Raw genomic sequence first — 19603 nt, forward strand, 5'->3', positions numbered from 1 at the left:
TACAGTGCCGCAAACAGATATGCACAAACAGACAGATATTCTTACATTTATGTCTCTTTCATGGATCTCATCAACAACAACATGAGAAATTCCACGCAGTCCTCCTTCCAGTTTACGTAGTAGTGTTCCTGAAAACACAAAACCACCATAACTAAGAAAACTCTCAGAACAAGGAAAATTCTAAACATCTTCTTCATCTAGATTCAGATGTCAGTACAGCTTTTAAAAATCTGTCAATATCTTTGTACTTGCGAAGAACAACATTGTGACTTCAAATATGATTTTTTAATTTTTCCTGTCATCTCTCATTCATCATTGATTATAGATTACAGTCTATTAAAGTGAACCACTACGATCAATAACATTGATCACAAATGACGTCATTTTTCTTTCAAACATGCAAAAAATAAATGTTTGTCTGCATTTTCTGCAAGAACAATGCTCGTGTTACAATGGATACTAAAAGTCACACTAATTCATGGCTCAGACTACAAGCTGCAATAACAGTCACGCATGCAATAACAAAATTTGTCTGAATTCCAAGCAGTAATGTCCAATGCAGTTGGCATGCAGCTATATTTAGTAACAAATCTGAGTACACGATGAGCACTATATCTGCTTCAATGTTGTTCCGGGATAAATTTGAAATATGTTAACACAAAACATATGAAGAGTACAGGCTGACATACCTACAGTACAGAAAAGCATAGCACCCAATGCTCTAGGCAGTGCTGACTCAAACCTGACAGAATAGCCTACACTTAGACCAAGCTGTTCGTTGCGTTCAAAGGCAACTCTCTCTGCCACAGATACCGCACTGATTCTCCTTGGCTGTAACAAAGAGACAATTTGGAAGATTAAAATGTCTTTGTGGTTGTACACAAAATTTTGTGTGTGCAAGTTTGAATGTTTACCCAGTACTTATTTTGCAGTTGTGTATGTGTGTTCATTTTGTACATATGCCAATTTTCTGCATATCCACAGTGTATTACTTCTTCTTATTTTTCAGATGTCTTTCTTGTGTCTGCACAAGAAAATATTTGACTGTCACTGTGTATGTAGGTAGCAGTGAGTTGGAATGCCTGTCTCTGACTGTGTGTCCGGAACTGTGCTAATTGGTCTATTTTCAGCGTGTGAACGGGTGAATATGTCTGAATGTCTCACGTTCTTCTGTACACCCAATATGGCAATCTCTCATGTAAAGTCACGAATTTGGAAGATGGAAACGTAGCACTGGGAAGACAGTTATCATCTCTGAAACCCCAGTTGATGAAATGCAACGAATTAAAGAAATTACTGAGGTATGCATATGGCAACTGCAGATCAGTGAACCTTGTAGGTAATGGTCTATGGACTATGGTCTTTGTGACATACCATGGTCTTTGTGACAAACTAGGGTTTTAGTGACAAACTGTCAACTGTAACACCATGCATGATGAAGGAATTGACAAGGTACCAAGTAAAAGATGGTATGCTTCTGATTCATATACCGCTGAATTCAAGTAAGTTTGAGTTCCCAAGTGCCATGGCTGTTTTGGCCAATGTTATTACCATGTTCATGTTGAGCTTACCTGAGTGATAACAATGTTACAATGAGCTCCATTGCCTTGGTTGATCATTTCATCAAGAATGAACTGAGGAACCTATCAAAAGACCAAAATGGGTATTATTCCAGACTCCATTTATGAATCAGTAAAGCAAGTTCATTATACAATGGCAGTCATGATACACCTGCCATTACTCAGAGTCTCTGTTGATATTAAATGTATGGAAAATACTAGATATAGCAACATATGAATAGTAATCATCTACTTGTATCAAAGATGTAATTTGTATGAACCAATAAACAAGATGAAATTGCCAGACACTGATTCAAGACTTTTGAACTTCTTAGATCACATACTTTGCATGATGAGTGGTAAATAATCTTATTTATCCAGTAAATATATAACAAACTTTCAATTGATACTCTCAGATTTGGGAGCATCCCATCTTTATTGATTGCATTGTAACAGGGTCTGACCAATCCAAAATCTGTCCTATGATTCATGAATTTTACAGTCACATGATATGCGTCATTCTGCTGCTCATACATGCAAAGAGTCAGTAAGTAGTTGACAGTTTTGGAAACTTAAAAGCAACCAGTGAAAGGTTTGGATGACTGTTCGACGGGAAAGTTTGAATTATCCATCTATACATGTGGACATTCTAGAACACAAAACCGAAGATTGCAGTTGTCTGTGACCAAGACATGAGATATCAGAGGAATTTCCAGACATCAGAGGAATTTCTTGATTTTTCAACAAGAAAATTGGATGAGATGTGTCACACAACACAAGGTGACTGGCCATATTCAGGTAATTGTGTACATTTGTTTCCATTGGACCAGACAGTCTGTTGCCCTACCACCTTGTGACCCAGACTGTTTTGGGCAACTCTCTAGTCCCCAAGGAAATAAATGTATGCTGTTACTCTCATGACCAGTCAATGTGTGTATCCCATCACTGATATTCTATACAAACTCACCTGTGTAGTTTTACCACAGCCAGTGGCACCTCTGATGATAATCACTGAATTCTGGTGAATTGCATCCAAGATTATTTGCTCAGAGGTTTTGACTGGCAAAGCAGCACGCTCATCTAACATCTACAAACATAAAAGTACATCACTTCAATAAATTTCAAACTCTTCCTAGGCTTCAGCATATGAGTAACATATGTCAATTGTTGTACAAGAAACATTATCCTGAATTAGCGCAATTATTTTAAAATTATACATGATGTATGAAAAAGGACAACTGAAAATCTTAACAGAGTCTTTCTCTCACGGTAACATAAAAATTGACTAACCTTTCTCAGATCCTCATCCATTTCTATGTGGTGATCCATAGATCGTTTCAAGTCTTGGCTTATTTCTTCTAATGGTGCCTTTGTGGTAAACAATTGTACAATGTTAGTGACTGTAAGGGATTACGTGTATAAACAAGCAGACTTTTTGACAATTGTAACACATGATTGGTCAAACACGCTGGGTATTTCTCTTATCAGAATCTGACACAATCTATTCCAGTGTTTCCTATCGATGTGTATAATGTGAATGGATGATCTTAATAGCAGCTTTTGTACAGCAAACAACATGATGATTAAAACCAAAACTATTGATATCTCAACATCAAATGGGCAGCAGAGATTTCATTGAGTAGAATGAGTGGTTGGTTTAGCCAGTAGAAATGGATTCATGGACAATACAGTGAAACCTGTACTTAAAAAAACACCTCTCTCATCACTTTGAATAGAATTTCACCTGTCTATTACGGACGCCTCTATATTAAGGACACCATTTTCCATTCCGTAAGGTGTCCTTAATAGACAGGTTTCACTGTACTTAGATTGTAAACAGTATGTGTACTTGTCACACACACCAAGATACAACAGGAGATTGCAAAATACATAAAACTGTACATCAATTATGGACACATTTTTCTGACACATCACAATAGAATGACATGGCTGTGTTCCCTCAATTGATTTTTACAATAACTTTCTCAATAAATAAGAATCTTGCTTGACATTGACACTGGCCTGGCAATTTACTACAATACTTACATATGCCAGTGGTCCTTCATCAATATTACAGCTTGTCCAGGGATTCCAATTTTGCTGTGGAGGAGACCAGGGAACAACACCAGGACCACCCACTGGCTGTGAATCCTGGAATCTCTCCTGTCTTCCAAGAACAAGTGATGTTGCACTTGATTGACCGTCCTGTAATGAGTGACAATATAATAAAATGATTATCATTGACCATATCATCCCTGCATTGCTTTTCTACCATGGTGTAAAGTGGCTGCCAATTCTAGCAACTGAAGTCTTTCATCCAATGTATATCACTGCTCTATCTATTATTATATTACAGCTTTGTCAATATCAGTGAATTTTGTGATGTCATACCCTCAGATTATTACTGATAATGTTTCCGATTATACAGTATTGTACCCCACTATTATATGTTTCTACATCTACAAATTCACTGGCATTGCCAAAACTATAAAATAATAGCAATAATGTACCCCCTCCCAGCCATTGATTGACTCAAGCAAAGTTTGCACTCCGTAATATACTAGACTTCGTCTCATACATTATGTTGTGCTCAGTGTCCTTTCATCCACTATGGTCTGGCTATGGGCAAGTTGTTGTATAACTGCCAATGCAGCCATTCTTGAAATACTAGTACAACTGAATTCACTCATTATGCAAATAACCCATATTTATGTAAGCCATGCCCTCCAAACTCCAATCACTTGTGCCCCTACATATTGTGTCTGTGATCTAAATATCATTTGAATCCAAGGGGTGGCTTTTGAGATATTGCCTAATTTGATCATATCATTAATTATGCAAATACTCTTCAGTTTATGCAAGCCAAGGACTCAAATACTAAACAGATACATGTATCACTATTTTCAAAGAACATCTGTGTGCCAAACTTTGTTTCAATGTTATTGGTGGTTCCTAGATATCATGTCCCTAGACGGACAGACAGACAGACCAAAAAGCCTATAGACAGAATTGACTTGACAATGGTTCCTGTGTGTGAACACAGAAACTAAACATTGTCACAACGCAGACTACCATATTATTATACATTGCAACACAAGTTGACTTGAATATGGTATAATCAAAGTACAGTGTCCTTGTACCAAGCTTGAATGAAATTGGCCCAAGTATGTCTGAGTAATGGTTGGAAACACATCAAGCCTGGTCTATTAGTCCCTCCTCCACAGAATCCAACCAAAATGACTTTGTCAGTTGGGACTATGAAGCTGACCAAAGTGCATTAGCTGTCCTGATTTTATGCGTGATATGCAAGGTACATATAATATTAAAGCCCGGGGCGAAATGGACCGGGATCCGGATTAATGCCAAGTTTCGGTGGGCGTTTTGGGGCACGGCTCTGCATAATGAGTCTGTTGGTAACGGTTGCTATCGTTCGCATTATCTGCGTAATCTGTTTGCTCTCAACTCACGCTCTGACTATAAGCTTAGGTACAGCCTTCGCAATACGCGAAAGAAAAAAGAAAGAAGGAAAAAATATCAATTTCCTAAAAACAGGAGCGTGTTGAGTTGATGTACTGAAGTTTTTGCTGAGTTGATTCACTGAAGTTCTGGGGTCATCGTTCGAGAATGATTCTGCTACTGACCGCCATATCTACATACGGAATTGGCGCCGTACGTAGTACGCGTAGTGGAAATAATCATCAAGAAAGTAATAAACATAAACATTAAAAATAATCCGAAGCTGGTAATTTCGTATGTTGAAATCACGAATTACCGATCTAAACATTGACTGAGAAACACGGTCAGGAAAATGGTAGGAAACAGGTGAACGACGCGACGTCATGACCGATCGCTAAAATAGAAAAATAAGTTCACTACATCATGGAAGGATCGAGATTTCCATGAATCTCGCGTACCACGATATCTGTAAGCGATCGAGGTCGGCTGCTCGGTTGCTTTGTCCCCGTACAACTCATCACGATCACGAGTTATGTTTATTTTCGGAGCAATGGGATGAACCGGGGACTGGGTTCATAGATATCTTCGTTATTGAAGAAATTGAAGTCCAACCTTTGTCGAAATCATACGATGTAGTGCCAACTCAATGAGCCGATCTCGGACACACGTATCAGTAGGCCTAAGCCTTTCAAAGAAGATCGGGTGATGACGCGTCGACGCTCACTTGCTCACCTTGAACTGACATTGACAAATACTGTTTTGATGTCTTTACAAGCTTTGTTTAATTCTCATAGCAGAAGTCCAAACGTTACCGGGGCAACCGGTATGTCAAAACCTTACCAACCCTCCGAACACGACATGTCATTGTGAGAACACGTGTACATGTACAAACCATACGGCCGTTTTCAGGGCTAGCATTTATATCAAAAGCGACTGTAGCGTACCGGTACTTTCGGCCGTAGATTTGGGGGGGCTGTTTAAAAAAGTGGCTCTCTTTGACTGACTGTAATTAAATTGATCATGGAGGCTACCGCCATGCTTTAATATTTAGTTGTTTTCGATGTCATTGTAAACTATGGACTCTGCCTGCAGTTCTGTAAAATACAGTGTACGCACTTTTCGCAAGGATACATAGTACCGGTACTGACTCATCTCTTGCTAAGTCACGACCGAAAATGGCTCACTTTCGCGATGTCATTGCATCATAAACGCTTGTTAGTAAAATAGTTTATGACAACCACGACGTTTTCATCCTGTGTGCACGCCAATATACATGTAACTCTGAGCGTACACATGGTTTATTTACATCGTAATTATTCTCGTATGCACAGCAAATGTTTGACCAGTTTACACCTTTGCGCGTCACTGCATGATTGACAATTGTTTGAATCGCGGAACGACTGTTCCCTTGGGGCCATTTCCTTTGTTACAAAGCGATTTTCCCCCAATCGTCGTAATTTTAAAAGGCTTTGTGAAACTTTGTGGGTACCTGTATGGCCTACGTGTTTATGAAACAGTCTATGTTTATGGTATGCCAATAATGTTTGTTTGAGAATTGCTTCGGCTGATTTTCACGGAGCGGTCTACCTTGCTGTTGCCAGTTGTCACTCAAGCGCCATTATGAATTTTCGATGAGTTAGGGGTCTTTTATACCCCGCACCGGGGTTTAAACTCATCACATTGGTGATATCACAGAGTTATCTGCTTCACCATCTAAAGTGGATTTTTACTGGCTCCTACCTATTAGTAATGAGATGCATTGATCAAATTAACCAATAATGTTAGGTGTCTAAGCATATAAAGGCCACACTTTGCAACTTTAGCCATGTGAACAAAAAACACAGTTTTTATGGTGTTTCATTACCTGAGTTACCTGTGGCTTTCCTTCTGGTATTGGCTGTATATCAAATGCTTCTAACACTTGTGAAAGTTTCTCCTCAAGTTCTGGGTTAACACCAACGTTGTACGGAGTGAGCTGGAACAAATGAAAGATACACATTCACTACGGAAGCAAGAATGCAATGTCACAGATGATTGTACACACAGACTGTTATAATCACTCCCTTCCACAGTACTATTCATCAAAGTGTAAGTTTACATCAGAGTTGAGAGAATTCAAACTACTCAAAATACACGCAACAAGAGCAATGTTAGTGATACAGACCTCATTAGTCTCTTTCTTCTGTTTTGGACCGCCATATGCCTCTACAACACCAAGATGATACAGCTGTCTGACAAGAGACAGGGCACAGGCCTGTGATGCAATCTTCTTGTTGGATCCATGCTCTCGTCCGTACACATCTATAAAACAAACATCACAGGATTACACCAATTATTACACATATACATACACAGCAATGAAAATACTAAACTACCAACATGATCAATTCTTCCTTGAAACAATGTTAAAACTACCTACTCCTCTCTCCAGTATTTTTATCCAACAATCTTTTTACTTTAAGTACATCACCAGTACGGTATTCTCTTTCTCCTCAGACTTTTTTTGTTCAAGTCCTCTCTTCCTTTATCTTATTCCGTTGTTTCGTCTTTCCTGTTTCCTGCATTCTAATTTTGACAGGCACCTGCATTTTACTCAACTCTTTCAAAATACAGTAAATCAAGAACCGTACAACTCAGTGCAAATTTCCAATGTCACTTACTTCTTTTGAGTTGCTTCACAAAGAATGTCATTTCAGCAACAAAACTCCTGAAAAAAATGAGAATGCAAAGAGTGAGGGCAGTCTTCTCTCACTCCAAGATTCAAAAAGCTTCATCTACCAGTGCTTGTAGTTTTCTGTCACTCCAACAGTTTAAAGAACTACAAGGGAGAGGGAGAATACATTACAGATACTTCTTACTGTTTAATACAATCAGAACTGCCACACAATCAGCTTAACTGAGGAAGTCCAGCAGGATTTTCCTTTCAGGGTCATTCCAACAGTCTAGGAAAAGTTTTATATCTATTGATTTCACTTTTCCCCAAACACTTCAGGTGACAACATAATGTGATAATGAATCCATTACTGGATGAATTAGCAATGTAACTGTTGATAAAGCTTGGTCAACAACAACGGTCTCAGAAATAGCTACATAAAGTCCAAAATGGTAAACCCAAAGACAGGAATGATTGATGGTGCAATATACCAAGAAAAATACATTTCACCATCATTCATTCAAATCTGTTCACATCTGCAATCATAAATTGAAATTGAAGTACCAAAGTGGTTTCAGAGAAGATGCTTGACCAAAAATACATAAAATGGCCTCAAAATTCAGGTATGACATTTCATCAGTGTTTAAACAATCAGCATTCTCATCAATTAGAAACCACACAACAAACTTAAAGGGACAAAGTCGGCCATTTTTCATGAATTTTGTTTGATACAAGACACTGCTTATATTGTTTGACATGTTGAAAGATACTGAATGAAAGGGATACCATACAAATATTCGACCCCGGTTTTAGACATGATAAACGAAACCATCGCGAAAGAATTAATGGTCATGACCATTTATTCATTCTGGCAATCGGTTTCATGTATTGTGTCTAAAACCGGGGTCGAATATATGCATGGTCACCCATTCATTAGCTTTCAACATGTCAAACAATATAAGCAGTATCTTGAATCAAACAAAATTCATGAAAAATGGCCGACTTTGTCCCACTTAAAGCTAACAGACAAGTACTTCTGCAAAAAAGGTTGCTTCTTGAATCTATCAAACTGAGAACATTGGCCATAATATTTACATCTGACACGTGCAAATTTCATAATCATTTAATCAAATTGGATTAAATTCTCCCTGGCTAGCCTATTAACCAAATATGACAGCTATCAGCAAAGTAAATCCAGAGAAGAGAAATTCACTAACAAATGAGAATATTGTCCCTGAAAGTAGTTTTATGCAATTTCATAATCATTAAAACAAAGCGACTCTCTGACACATAAATGGCTTCAGATAAAAAGACATTTTGACCAGATTAAAGTGGCGGGCAGGGTATAAAAAGGAGGAACATAGTGGCAACCCTCATTATTCAAGATGCCTCAAACCAAGCAATACAGGGACAGAGCTCCAGGAAATATAGCTTTTTGAATTTTTTTTCAAAGAAAACATTATAAAGACCTATGTTGTCATCAACACATATGCATCAGGCACTTAGTTTTGAAGTCTGACTGCTTTACACCTACTTTTTGTCAATTTTGTTTGAAAAGTTAGACAAGAAATGATCTCTTGTGCATAGAAAATCGCTGTCCATCAAACGGTTGTGTAAACCTCAGCGTGAATCTCAGGTGTGTATTTAATCATAATCTGCATTTGTTCTGTAAACAGATCCAACTCCTTTCCACTTATGCTCAGCAGTCAACTATAGTAGTAGCTGTTACATCTATGCTATGACCAAATGATGCAGTGTCACAGAAAATCATTGTATAAAAAGTATTTTAATGTTGCTTTATGCAACTTACAAAAGCAACATTATTTCCGATCCAGTGCCATGATCAGCTTCATGAGAATTTGTGAGAATTATAACCTTACAATGGTGCAAAGCAACATTTCCAAACTTTTACAGTGGGGCAGAGTATCAAAAAGTTATTGCGTTTTTGCTTTTTCGTATTGTTCCTCACTTTGAAACGTTACTTTGCAATTAGATAATACAGACTTTCAGTCTGAAAACCAAGTTGTGTACAATTTCAGTCACATAAAAAAGCTTTCTCAAGATTTAGTGTTTTCTAGGACCGTGCCTGATTCCTAAACATCTATATACAATGTTTGTTATGCTGTGTCCAGTTTCTTTTCACGTACACAAAAGGTGCTAAATGTTTGGAATAAATTTGAGAAGACAGCGATAAAGCAAATGTACCACTGAAACTGACCAGTGTTTTGATTAGGCAGAGTAGTTACCAATCCGAAAACCTGAGATTCCCGACAGCCACTTTAAGAAACTTGCCGAAAAAGCATACATAGAAAAATCTTATAATAATTTGGATAACTAAGTGATGTCATCTTCAGTAATACATTTATCAAATGTCAAAGCTTGAGTAATGCTATGGGTAAGATCTTGAACCAGGACAGAAGTGGTCTGACAGATAAAATATTGTCACAAATTTACAGCAGTACCCGGTATTCCAATAGATTATTAAGCAGGCCTGACAATTCTTATAGTATCCTCAGAACTATTTTATCTCAGAACTAAAAATATTATTTGGCAAATTTTACGGTAACTTTAATATTAGCTCTTCCACAGGAGTATAATTTATGTAATAAATGACAAACCAACTGGATCAGTAGTTTGTGCGAAGTCCCATGTGTCTAAAAATTTGAAGGATAATGACAGACGACAACAGATGCCAGACATTCTAATCACCTATATGATAACCTCTGTGTAATTCAAAGCAGAGCTCAACAAATTACCTCTATATTTGCATACCAACCTTTGTTCCTGAGAAGGGATATCAGTGTCACCGTATTTTGCTGCATATCTTGTTGACTCTTACCAGAACCTTGGTGTGTTACCTTCAATAGGGCAAAAATGACATCAAAAATAACTCCCAATAACATTTTTCCCATGTGGTTTTCTTTTAGTTGTCTACGAAAGTCTTCTATGACTTTCTTAGTCAACATAGATGAACTCATCAACTTCTTTTCACATTCAAAATATCACGTCTGCAAATTTCTTTAGTGAAAATTTAGCATGCATAACATGCTTTACAGACGGTGATCTTAAAAATAAGATTTTTCAGCAGAAAGATATGTCGCTTAGATTGAAATACCCATAATTCTCAGTGATTTCTGATGTCATTGCCTGGGTCAACTCTGAAGGGTAACACACCAAGATGGCAGCGATCATGTGACTATGCTCATGTTGTACTTTAAGACACAACTTTGGTCTCTAAGTCCAACACAAACTAGCCACCACAACTCATTCAAATCCACCCATGATGTAAGGGGCCTCCCTCCTTACTTCATGGGTGTATGTGTGGTAATTTGAAATCAACATTCATGCTTTCAACATACCACTGATTTCCTCCTTTGAAAAGATCAAATAAATAACCTCTGACTAACAGAGGAATCAGAACTTCATAAAATCCTTTAAACAGCTTCACCCTGATTGTTATTTTTTATATTCAGGAAGGCTCTGACAGTGTTGGTTCAAATTACTTGATAATTCTCAGTTTTGCTATAAATTTTTATGTAAAATATTATGAATATCGCCTACTATTTGATCATTGTGCTTTTTTTTTTGCAAAACAAGCATATTACATGAAAGTTTCACAAGTGTTTTCATGGTTTTTTTGCAACATGAAAAGTGCAGCAAATCCTAAGGAAAAAAGAGAATTATGAACCTGTCTGCTTCATAATGGCAGATAATTTTCTTTTTCAATATACTTTTTACCAAGAAAAGGAAACAGTTACACAATGTAATCATAATAAAGGTAAGGTCAATGGTAGAAACTAAGGTGTTTGAAAAGGTGCAAATGTCGGTTCAATGATAACAAAATAGTAAGATGATTGAAGAAAGCATAGATAGAAAGGTGACGATTGTTATGTAATGTTGATAACATTTAGCTGTGATAGTCTGGTGGTTGTGATTTGGTTGAAAGGAATGCGGTCATAGTTGTGGAGTATTCAGCATTGCTCTGAAAACATAGCAGTGTTGCCTTTGGCAGTCATGATTGGGTAGTTGCGATATTGCATAGTGTTGTTCTTGTGAAATAACACATGTAGTGACACTGGCCGTCACATGGTTGTAAAAATTGATGAGATTCTGTTTGTCTTTATTAACTGAAGAAGCCTTGATTTAGTGAGTCAAGTGTCCATGCATTTGTCAAGATGCATTTATTTGGTGGTCATACAAGTATGTTATGATATGAAAGTGTTGATGGATTTTTCTTGAAATGTTTAGGTTCAGTACTTGTATTAGTGGTAGGGCCAGACAGGCTCAGGAGGTTGTAATAACTGAAAATGACAAGCAAGAATGCCACAAGGCTGATATCATACCGGTACAGCAGTCATAGCTTTCATAATGGTATTGGAGTTTTTGAAAGAATCAACTGTATGACATGATAAAGTTGCAGTATACCAGTAGTTGTAGAAGGGAAGTTACAATGGTTGAGCATCAATTGAGTAGTAGCACTATGCAGATAGCTGGTGTATTCATTTCATTCTAGCAGCAGTCATAACCTTGTACTAATGGTACTTGTCTGAAACTTGTCGTGGTTGTAATAATGTGGATGAGGGTAAATGATTTAGTATTATTTACAACAGTGTAGTGTTACTTATGAACATGTCAATGGTGGTGTTGCTAAGGCTGTTACCAGGTGTTCCTTGTCAGGGCAAAGACAGCTATTTCACTGTGGTTTTATTGCTGTTAGGTTTGATTGCTATGGTAATAACAACACAGTTTACATTGGAATGATGGTGAATGTGCTAGTTGATGTAATAACTGTGGAAGTAGTTGCCATGACAGTGGCTACAGATATGAAAAATGGCTGCTGTCATCATGGTAGCAACTTTGATAGTGAAGTGGTATATTAAATGTGGCAGTGCAAGACAATCTGTTACCTGTTATGATCCGGTCCAACAGTAGTATACTTATAATCTGAATTGACTCTGTTTGTCTGCATAAACTGATGAAGCCTTGACTTGGCATTGTCAAATGTCCAGTTTCCATGGAGACCAGCATTCAGATCAACACTTTCACTCTGAATAAGAGTACAAACATATGGTTTAAAAAACAATACGTATTTTCAAGAATGTTGAAAGAAAGTTTTTAAATTTATTCCAGAAAGGTCCTCACAAGAATCACATTTCAATTTATGGATACAAGTTCTTGTAATAAATAGCTGTTGAAAATAGATGTTATGTTATGAAATTTGTAAATTCACTGAAAATTGACAGGAAGTTTTTGAGAGTTTGTGTGCAAACCATTCGCAGGATGATTACAAATCAAATCACATAAAGTGAGACAATGGCTGACACTGTGTCCCTCAAAATGAAATGTGATAGCTCTCTTTATGTTAAGATAGAATGCACCAACATGATATATACTGGGACTTTAAAATGTTTACAACTGTGTCTTTCAGATTGTGGACACACTGCGTCTATCTAGGGCCAACTTAGTTTGCTCCCGGCAAGAAGTGGGGTTCAGGGCTGATGCAAAATTTGGGCCGACACAAATTCACGTGTGTGGACACGTTATGTCGGCCCTGGTCCCAGTTGACCAGGCCTCTGCCCTGGATCGAAGTTGAACAAGTCACACTATTCACACAAAACAAACGGCGTCTGAAACTAAAGTTACACTTATCGAAATTTTTCAATTCAGTCTTTATCACCCCATGTATGCAGAACTATATCTTCCCACCAACTTTTGCTCTACAAGCGAGACCAAGTCATTTGATTCACAGTGCACATGCATTGCAGACATGCATTGGTTAACAACGATGTCAAAAATGCCGTCCACTGGTTATTTCTCCACCGCCGTCGTACATATACCCTACGCTCATCCAATAAATAGTGAAGATCTCACCGATGCTTAAAATGGCAAGTGGTGGTCATATTTGACCTTCTTGTGCTTAAAAAACGCAGGAAAATCATGAATAGTAGAAAAAGCGTGCCATTATTCAAATATCCGCCATTTTGAACTTTGACAGGTCAGAGGTAACAAATGATGGTAAATTTACGTCAGCCCAAATTCTGGTACCGATAAGTGTGGATAAGTGCGGACGTGGCCCAAATCAATTCCAACAAGCACAATTATTTCATATCGGCCCAAATTTCAGTATGATTGCAAATGTGAATGAAGTAAATATCCTGTTCTACCACAGTGTGGGCTCATTTTAAAGCTCTTCATGTAAGAAAATTTTCACTGTGTTTATATATTATTATCCCCATGGAGTTAACACAGCAGGCATGGTAGCCATTTTGAATTTCAAATATCTATAAATGTTAGATAATAGTTTCTCTGTTACCAAAATTTGTAGTTGGCACTGATTTTCATTCTTGGTTTTGTAGGAGTATGGTTGAAAGTCTCCTTAAAGGGAAGTTTGAAAAACAGTTTAAGTCTTTCAGTTTTGAGGCAAGAATAACATTACATAGGAATAATTGACTATCAGTATCAGTACATTTTTCTGCATTATACAGGCATTACCTCTTCAAATTTTTTCTTATCTTCAACAGCATCAAAGTATTTCTGTCTGAAATCAGCATGTCCACCTCCTGGTTGACTTGGATCAAACAGTGATGGTATTGTTGAACTGGGCTGGGCCAGTGCAGATCCTCCAGATAAAGCTACAAAATCACAGTAAGATTAAAGCATTGTTACTGTACACAAATGTTGTGCCATCATCACTGGCTGTCAAACCACAATAAGGCTTCAATGCAATCAATGTACAATGTGATAGGTGTGTTTTTATGTGCATAACAATAAGCTTTATAAGATTCTACACTCACCTTCGACCATACTACAAGTTTAGCAACTACAACTCGACTTAGATGACACAAAAAGTTTAACAACTACAAACTTACTTTTAACCACACTACAAATTTAGCAACTACAAAGTTGACTTAAACCACATGAGAAGTTCAACCACAACAAACTCATCTTAAACCACACTAGAAGTTTAAAAACTACAAACTCACGATAAACCACACCACAAGTTTAAAAACTACAGACTCACCTTCAACCACATGAGGAGCAGGAGCTACACCAGGTGGCAATACTCCAACACTATTGCCTTCACCGCTGCCTCCATCAACCCCTTCAACACCTCCTCCACCTCCTCCTAAAAGAGGGGCGACCTACAGAATTGCAAAGCACAAGACAATGTCATACATCAGGGTATTCTAGCATGTCATCAGAGGATAGTGCCATATAACAAGACATAGTCATCTACTAAGCTATTCTATCATACTATCATGGGATGTGCCATTATCTCACACATCAGGGTATTTTAGCATACCATCACAGTATGCTTTCATATTACATGTACATAGCTGCCGACATCAATCAGTACTTCAGTCATTTGCATTATATTCTACACTAAATGCTTGATGTATGACAATGTCTTGTTATCAAGCGCCACACTGTGATGGTATGCTAGAATACCCTGATGTATGACACGTAATGTTTGAAGTATACCATATTGGCATTATTCACAAGAAAAGACAAATATTCTTTGAGTATGCAAATCTACAAATAATTAACTCATTATCAATGGATAACATATTTGCAATCCATGGATCTTGCATTACACAGAGGTACCAATCTTGTAACTTAAACTTTCAAGAAAAGTAGTCAAAACAATTTACAAGGAAGCTGCAACAGCAGTGAGTGCAAAACTGTGTATATAAAGATACGGTCTTTATTGTTATCAACTCTACTCTCTAAATATTGGACAAACTGAGTTATCAGAAATACTTACTCCAGTCTGTGGTACTTCTGCAGCTTGCACATTACCAGTTCTCACAAGATAGTTGACAAAATCCCTTGCGCAATTTGCCTGTGCATCTTTCTTGTTGGTGGAGTTCCCAACTCCAATGTAATCATACCCTGCAACTCGCACCTAAAATCAGGAAAAAAAATAAATAAATAGATAAAATAATTTAATGATCAATTAATCCTCTCTCTACCAGGCTCTACAGACAAACAATAGAAATAAACACAACTTGGGAGAAAGAGGATTTACTAATACCGTAAATAAATAAACAATGATTATTCATCTGAAGTGCCATTCATAAACAGGTCATAAAAACACCTCTGAAACGGCTCTGGTCCAATTCTGTCTTAAAAAGTTACGTGTGGATGCTACCAGCGTCTGAAACATTTCAAATTTGAGACTTTTTAGTTGACCAGACCTGAGCCAGTGTGGGGATTAACTCCATACGCAACTTGCTGCGTGGACGGACAAGCTGCTTCAGAGCTGTCTTAAACACCCTCACTCGACAGGTGGTACAACAAACAACAAAAAACATTCAATTCAATTTCCTTTCATCATGGCTACCAAATGAACAGAGCACTACATCTCGTGGCAATAATTGATCTGACAATAAGATCAGTCTGTTTATCTCAGTCTGGGCCGACGAAAGTATACAGAGAATGCTGAACCGAACCTGCAGAGACAGCCTTGTTTATAAAAAAGAAATTGCCGAAAGGGTTCTACAAAAGGGTTTAAACAGATAGCTGATCAGTGCCACCGCAAGATGAGGCACTTAAACCTTTAGTACAAAGAAGTTGTTGACAGCAACAGGTGGAGCGACAGTACAACTATGGAGATACCTCCATGGTACAACATTGTTCATGTCAGCCATCTTGTTACAATGCGGTATGCTTTGTCATATCTTTTGAATTCAAGAGGGCGCATTAAGCTAGCTTAAACACCAAAACAAAGACTTAATTTTGCCCGTGTGGACACAAGCGGACTCAATCTATTGATCCTAGTGTTTGCAAATCACAAATAGTGTCACAGAAACGTTTCACATTTTTTCCTGTCTGAACGTAGTATGAGATTTGTGTCTTTGTGAAAAAAACATTGAACATTACTTACCTCACACATAAACCGCTGACGATGTTTTGAACCTGTTGTCCTGAACTCATAGTTAGGAATTACTTTTTTCTTTCCACAGTAAGTGTACAGGAAATTCTTGATTTCTGCCATGACAACTGAGTTAGGGAAGAGATGGTTTGATAATGATTATACTATGTAAAGCAAACACAAACCAGGTACACGCAGTTATTTTCTCTTCATGTAGAAAATGACATGCTTTGAAAATCAATATCTAATATGATTGGATTGCATGTCAGTTAATTGACCCTAGACATTTCTCAATAAGAGAAATGATTGGAGTATTTGTTTGTTGTTGATGGTACATGGTAACACCAGAAGAAAAAAACACAGTACTATGATTTCAGTCTGAGGAAATTGAGAGACATTGCAATGTTAGTGTCACAGCCATTTTCTGCAACCCAACGTCAGTTTGAATCCATCAAAGACAAGATTATCCTCCTAATCAAATTCACAATTTGATACTGGTGGCCATGATTTCTGGTTGTCCCCTACCATGTATCAATGTTCTCAATCCCACTAATAACCACAACAACGCCATTGTTGATAGTTTATATGTCTAAGCAACTGGCACTAACAACATTTTTGAGTTTTGATAGGCATTGCTTTGTAAGCTGTTAACATCTACCTAGATGTAGTATCTAGTAGGAGATTATAGCTCTTTCTCTTCCAGTAGAATTTACCATTTTTGCACTGGGATTGTAGCTGCAGCAATATACTTTGAGGTTTTGCCTGGGCATTTGGGTCGGCTGGCAAAACCAGATCTGGTTTTGCTGTGTGACCCAAATACCAAAGCAAACCTCAAGCTATGGTACTGCAGCTAGTACTGCAGCTAGTGGGGTTGCTTCTTCCAAGAAAAAGGTGAAAGATGCAGTGTTATCTGACTACATGGCCAAACTATTCATTTACAAAAGCCATGTACAGGATGGGTTTTTTTTTACTGTTTATTAACATACTGACTACCACCTATGGGACAGATTTTGGTATAGCTATTACTATCGCCAATATAAAGCATGGCTGCCCAAAAATGGCAACTTCTCGATGAGGTGCAGTATTGCTGGATTGCTGAATACCCCCCCCCCCCTCTTTCTCCCTTCTAGGACTAGGAGGCTAATATCTGAACAGCATGTCAAAGTCGGCTATTTTGCTGATCAAACCATAATTAGCTGAATAGCTAATGTCCTGAGTGTCCAGGCTATAAACCCTCGGAGCTGAATAGTTGCTGTTAAAATATCTCAAAGTTGGTTGTTTTGGGAATCCAGCGATCCCGCACCTTAGCCCTGCGTACTATGCTGTATGTTCCCGGCGTTATACCGTGGGAGGCCAGGCCGTATTAACGCCGGGCCCAGCACGGTACGCTGGGCCAGCCCACACCTTTGAATTGAAAGGCTTTACGGACTTATTCTCCGCGCCCATATTTCGACGCATAGAGACCTGATATTTTTCCTTTTATTGAGTGTAAAAGCATGAAATATTGAATCAAGTGCTATTTGGAATAAATAATACGCATCGTGTTTGGAACATTGGAGAGAAATTTGTCGTGGGATTTACCTGAAACCGCGTTAACCGGGTGGTTGGCGTTGTTCCGTGTACCCAGACACCAGGGTATTCACTTCCGGGTCGAAACTATCTCGGACAATCACGCGAGACAACATGATGCGCGTGAGAAACGCTATGTCTCAGCAGAGTCACCTGTGCAGCTGTCGGTCTATATTCCGCCACAGTCGCTCGAGAGCTATTCAGCTCTTGGACTATTCGCCCCATAGACGAGTATACAGAAGCGAGAACTGCTTCTGTATACTCGTCTATGGGGCGAATAGTCCCAGAGCTGAATAGCTCTCGAGCGACTGTGATTCCGCTCGGCGTCTTTGTCCCATGGACGTGTGTAAATATATATGCCTGAGAAAAAGATATATGTACACACGTCTATGAGGCGCAGAGCGGAATAGACCACAGGGACTGTGATCTCACTACACTATTCCGACAGCCTTAGCAGTTTTGTGTCTTGGAGATAGAGTACATAGCCTAATAAGATGGAAGATGGTCTAATAAAAAAAGCGGAAACCAACCCTCAGAGATACAAGTCTGTCAGTCTGTCTGCCACAGGGGCCTTTTCTGCTGGTCTGAAAAGTACCTGCCAAGAGCGCGCCCTCACATAGTGTTGTTTTTTTTTTGGGGGGGGGGGGGAAGGGACATTCACCCACAATTCAGGAATCGAGCGATAACAATCTGATGTACGATAAAAGTAGTATCATAAAGATATGATGATTTTAGTATTTGTGTCCCATTTCTTAAATTATTGGCAACTGTTTAAGAAATGTGATGAGAACCCAAAGATAAATGTACAAGATGCACTTTTCCTAAATGTTCTACTTCTACAGGTGCCGCCAACTAAGCTGTTCGTGGAAAAAGGTGTTCGTGCACAGTTTTTCAGCGGGCGGGCAAATTTTAAAACTTATCAGCGGGCGGGGAGAAAAAATCGATATTTACAGTGGGCGAGTAAGAAATTCCCTTTTTTTAGTAGACGGGGAGAAAATTTTTGGCAATGGGTACCAGAAAATACGTAGTGGGAGGGGAATGCCGTAGTTGATAGAACTTGAGGGGAGATTAAGCGCCCAACCTAGGGGAAGCAATGTTCCAAGGTTGAAATGATAAGTAGAAGTATACTGCTCGCACGGTTTTGCGCAATCTGATTAAAATCAGATGTAGAGTACGGCGACGTCTACTTACCAGGTGCCGCCAACTAAGCTGTCCGTGAAAAAAGGTGTTCGTGCGCAGTTTTTCAGAGGGCGGGCAAATTTCAAAACTAATCAGCGAGCGGGAAGAAAAAAATCGATATTTACTGTGGGAGGGAAGAAATTTCTTTTTTTCAGTGGGCGGGGAGAAAATTTGAGACATTGGGTACCGGAATATACGTAGAGGGAGGGGAGGGGAAAGCTGTGGTTGACAAAATTTGAAAGGAGATTAAGCGCCGAACTCAGAGGGGAGAAATGTTTTGCGTTGTTCTTGGTTGCCCCAGTGGGCATCAGG

The 19603-nt window shown here is 38.4% G+C and overlaps 1 protein-coding gene across 3 annotated transcripts in view; it reads right to left on the bottom strand.

The window, feature by feature from the left end:
• The window catches only part of LOC139114733 (ATP-dependent RNA helicase A-like), a 44514-nt gene extending 25821 nt beyond the window's left edge, over window positions 1–18693 (bottom strand). Inside the window, exons 1-15 of one of the 3 annotated variants that reach the window (XM_070676609.1) lie at window positions 18643–18693; window positions 16556–16671; window positions 15434–15574; window positions 14690–14810; window positions 14161–14300; window positions 12576–12715; window positions 7676–7722; window positions 7180–7316; window positions 6880–6990; window positions 3606–3764; window positions 2850–2927; window positions 2527–2646; window positions 1572–1643; window positions 690–831; window positions 46–128 (exon numbers count right to left, since the gene is read on the bottom strand). In XM_070676609.1, the coding sequence (XP_070532710.1) occupies window positions 46–128; window positions 690–831; window positions 1572–1643; window positions 2527–2646; window positions 2850–2927; window positions 3606–3764; window positions 6880–6990; window positions 7180–7316; window positions 7676–7722; window positions 12576–12715; window positions 14161–14300; window positions 14690–14810; window positions 15434–15574; window positions 16556–16666 (1602 nt within the window). In that variant the 5' untranslated portion in view covers window positions 16667–16671; window positions 18643–18693. Of the gene's footprint in view, window positions 1–45; window positions 129–689; window positions 832–1571; window positions 1644–2526; window positions 2647–2849; window positions 2928–3605; window positions 3765–6879; window positions 6991–7179; window positions 7317–7675; window positions 7723–10444; window positions 10527–12575; window positions 12716–14160; window positions 14301–14689; window positions 14811–15433; window positions 15575–16555; window positions 16672–18124; window positions 18248–18642 lie in introns of those variants that run through there. The other 2 variants (XM_070676608.1, XM_070676610.1) reach the window with 2 other exon arrangements.
• Between the last annotated feature and the right edge of the window lie 910 nt (window positions 18694–19603).

Source organism: Ptychodera flava, chromosome 16 (genome assembly GCF_041260155.1).
Source record: "Ptychodera flava strain L36383 chromosome 16, AS_Pfla_20210202, whole genome shotgun sequence".
Classification (NCBI taxonomy): domain Eukaryota; kingdom Metazoa; phylum Hemichordata; class Enteropneusta; family Ptychoderidae; genus Ptychodera; species Ptychodera flava.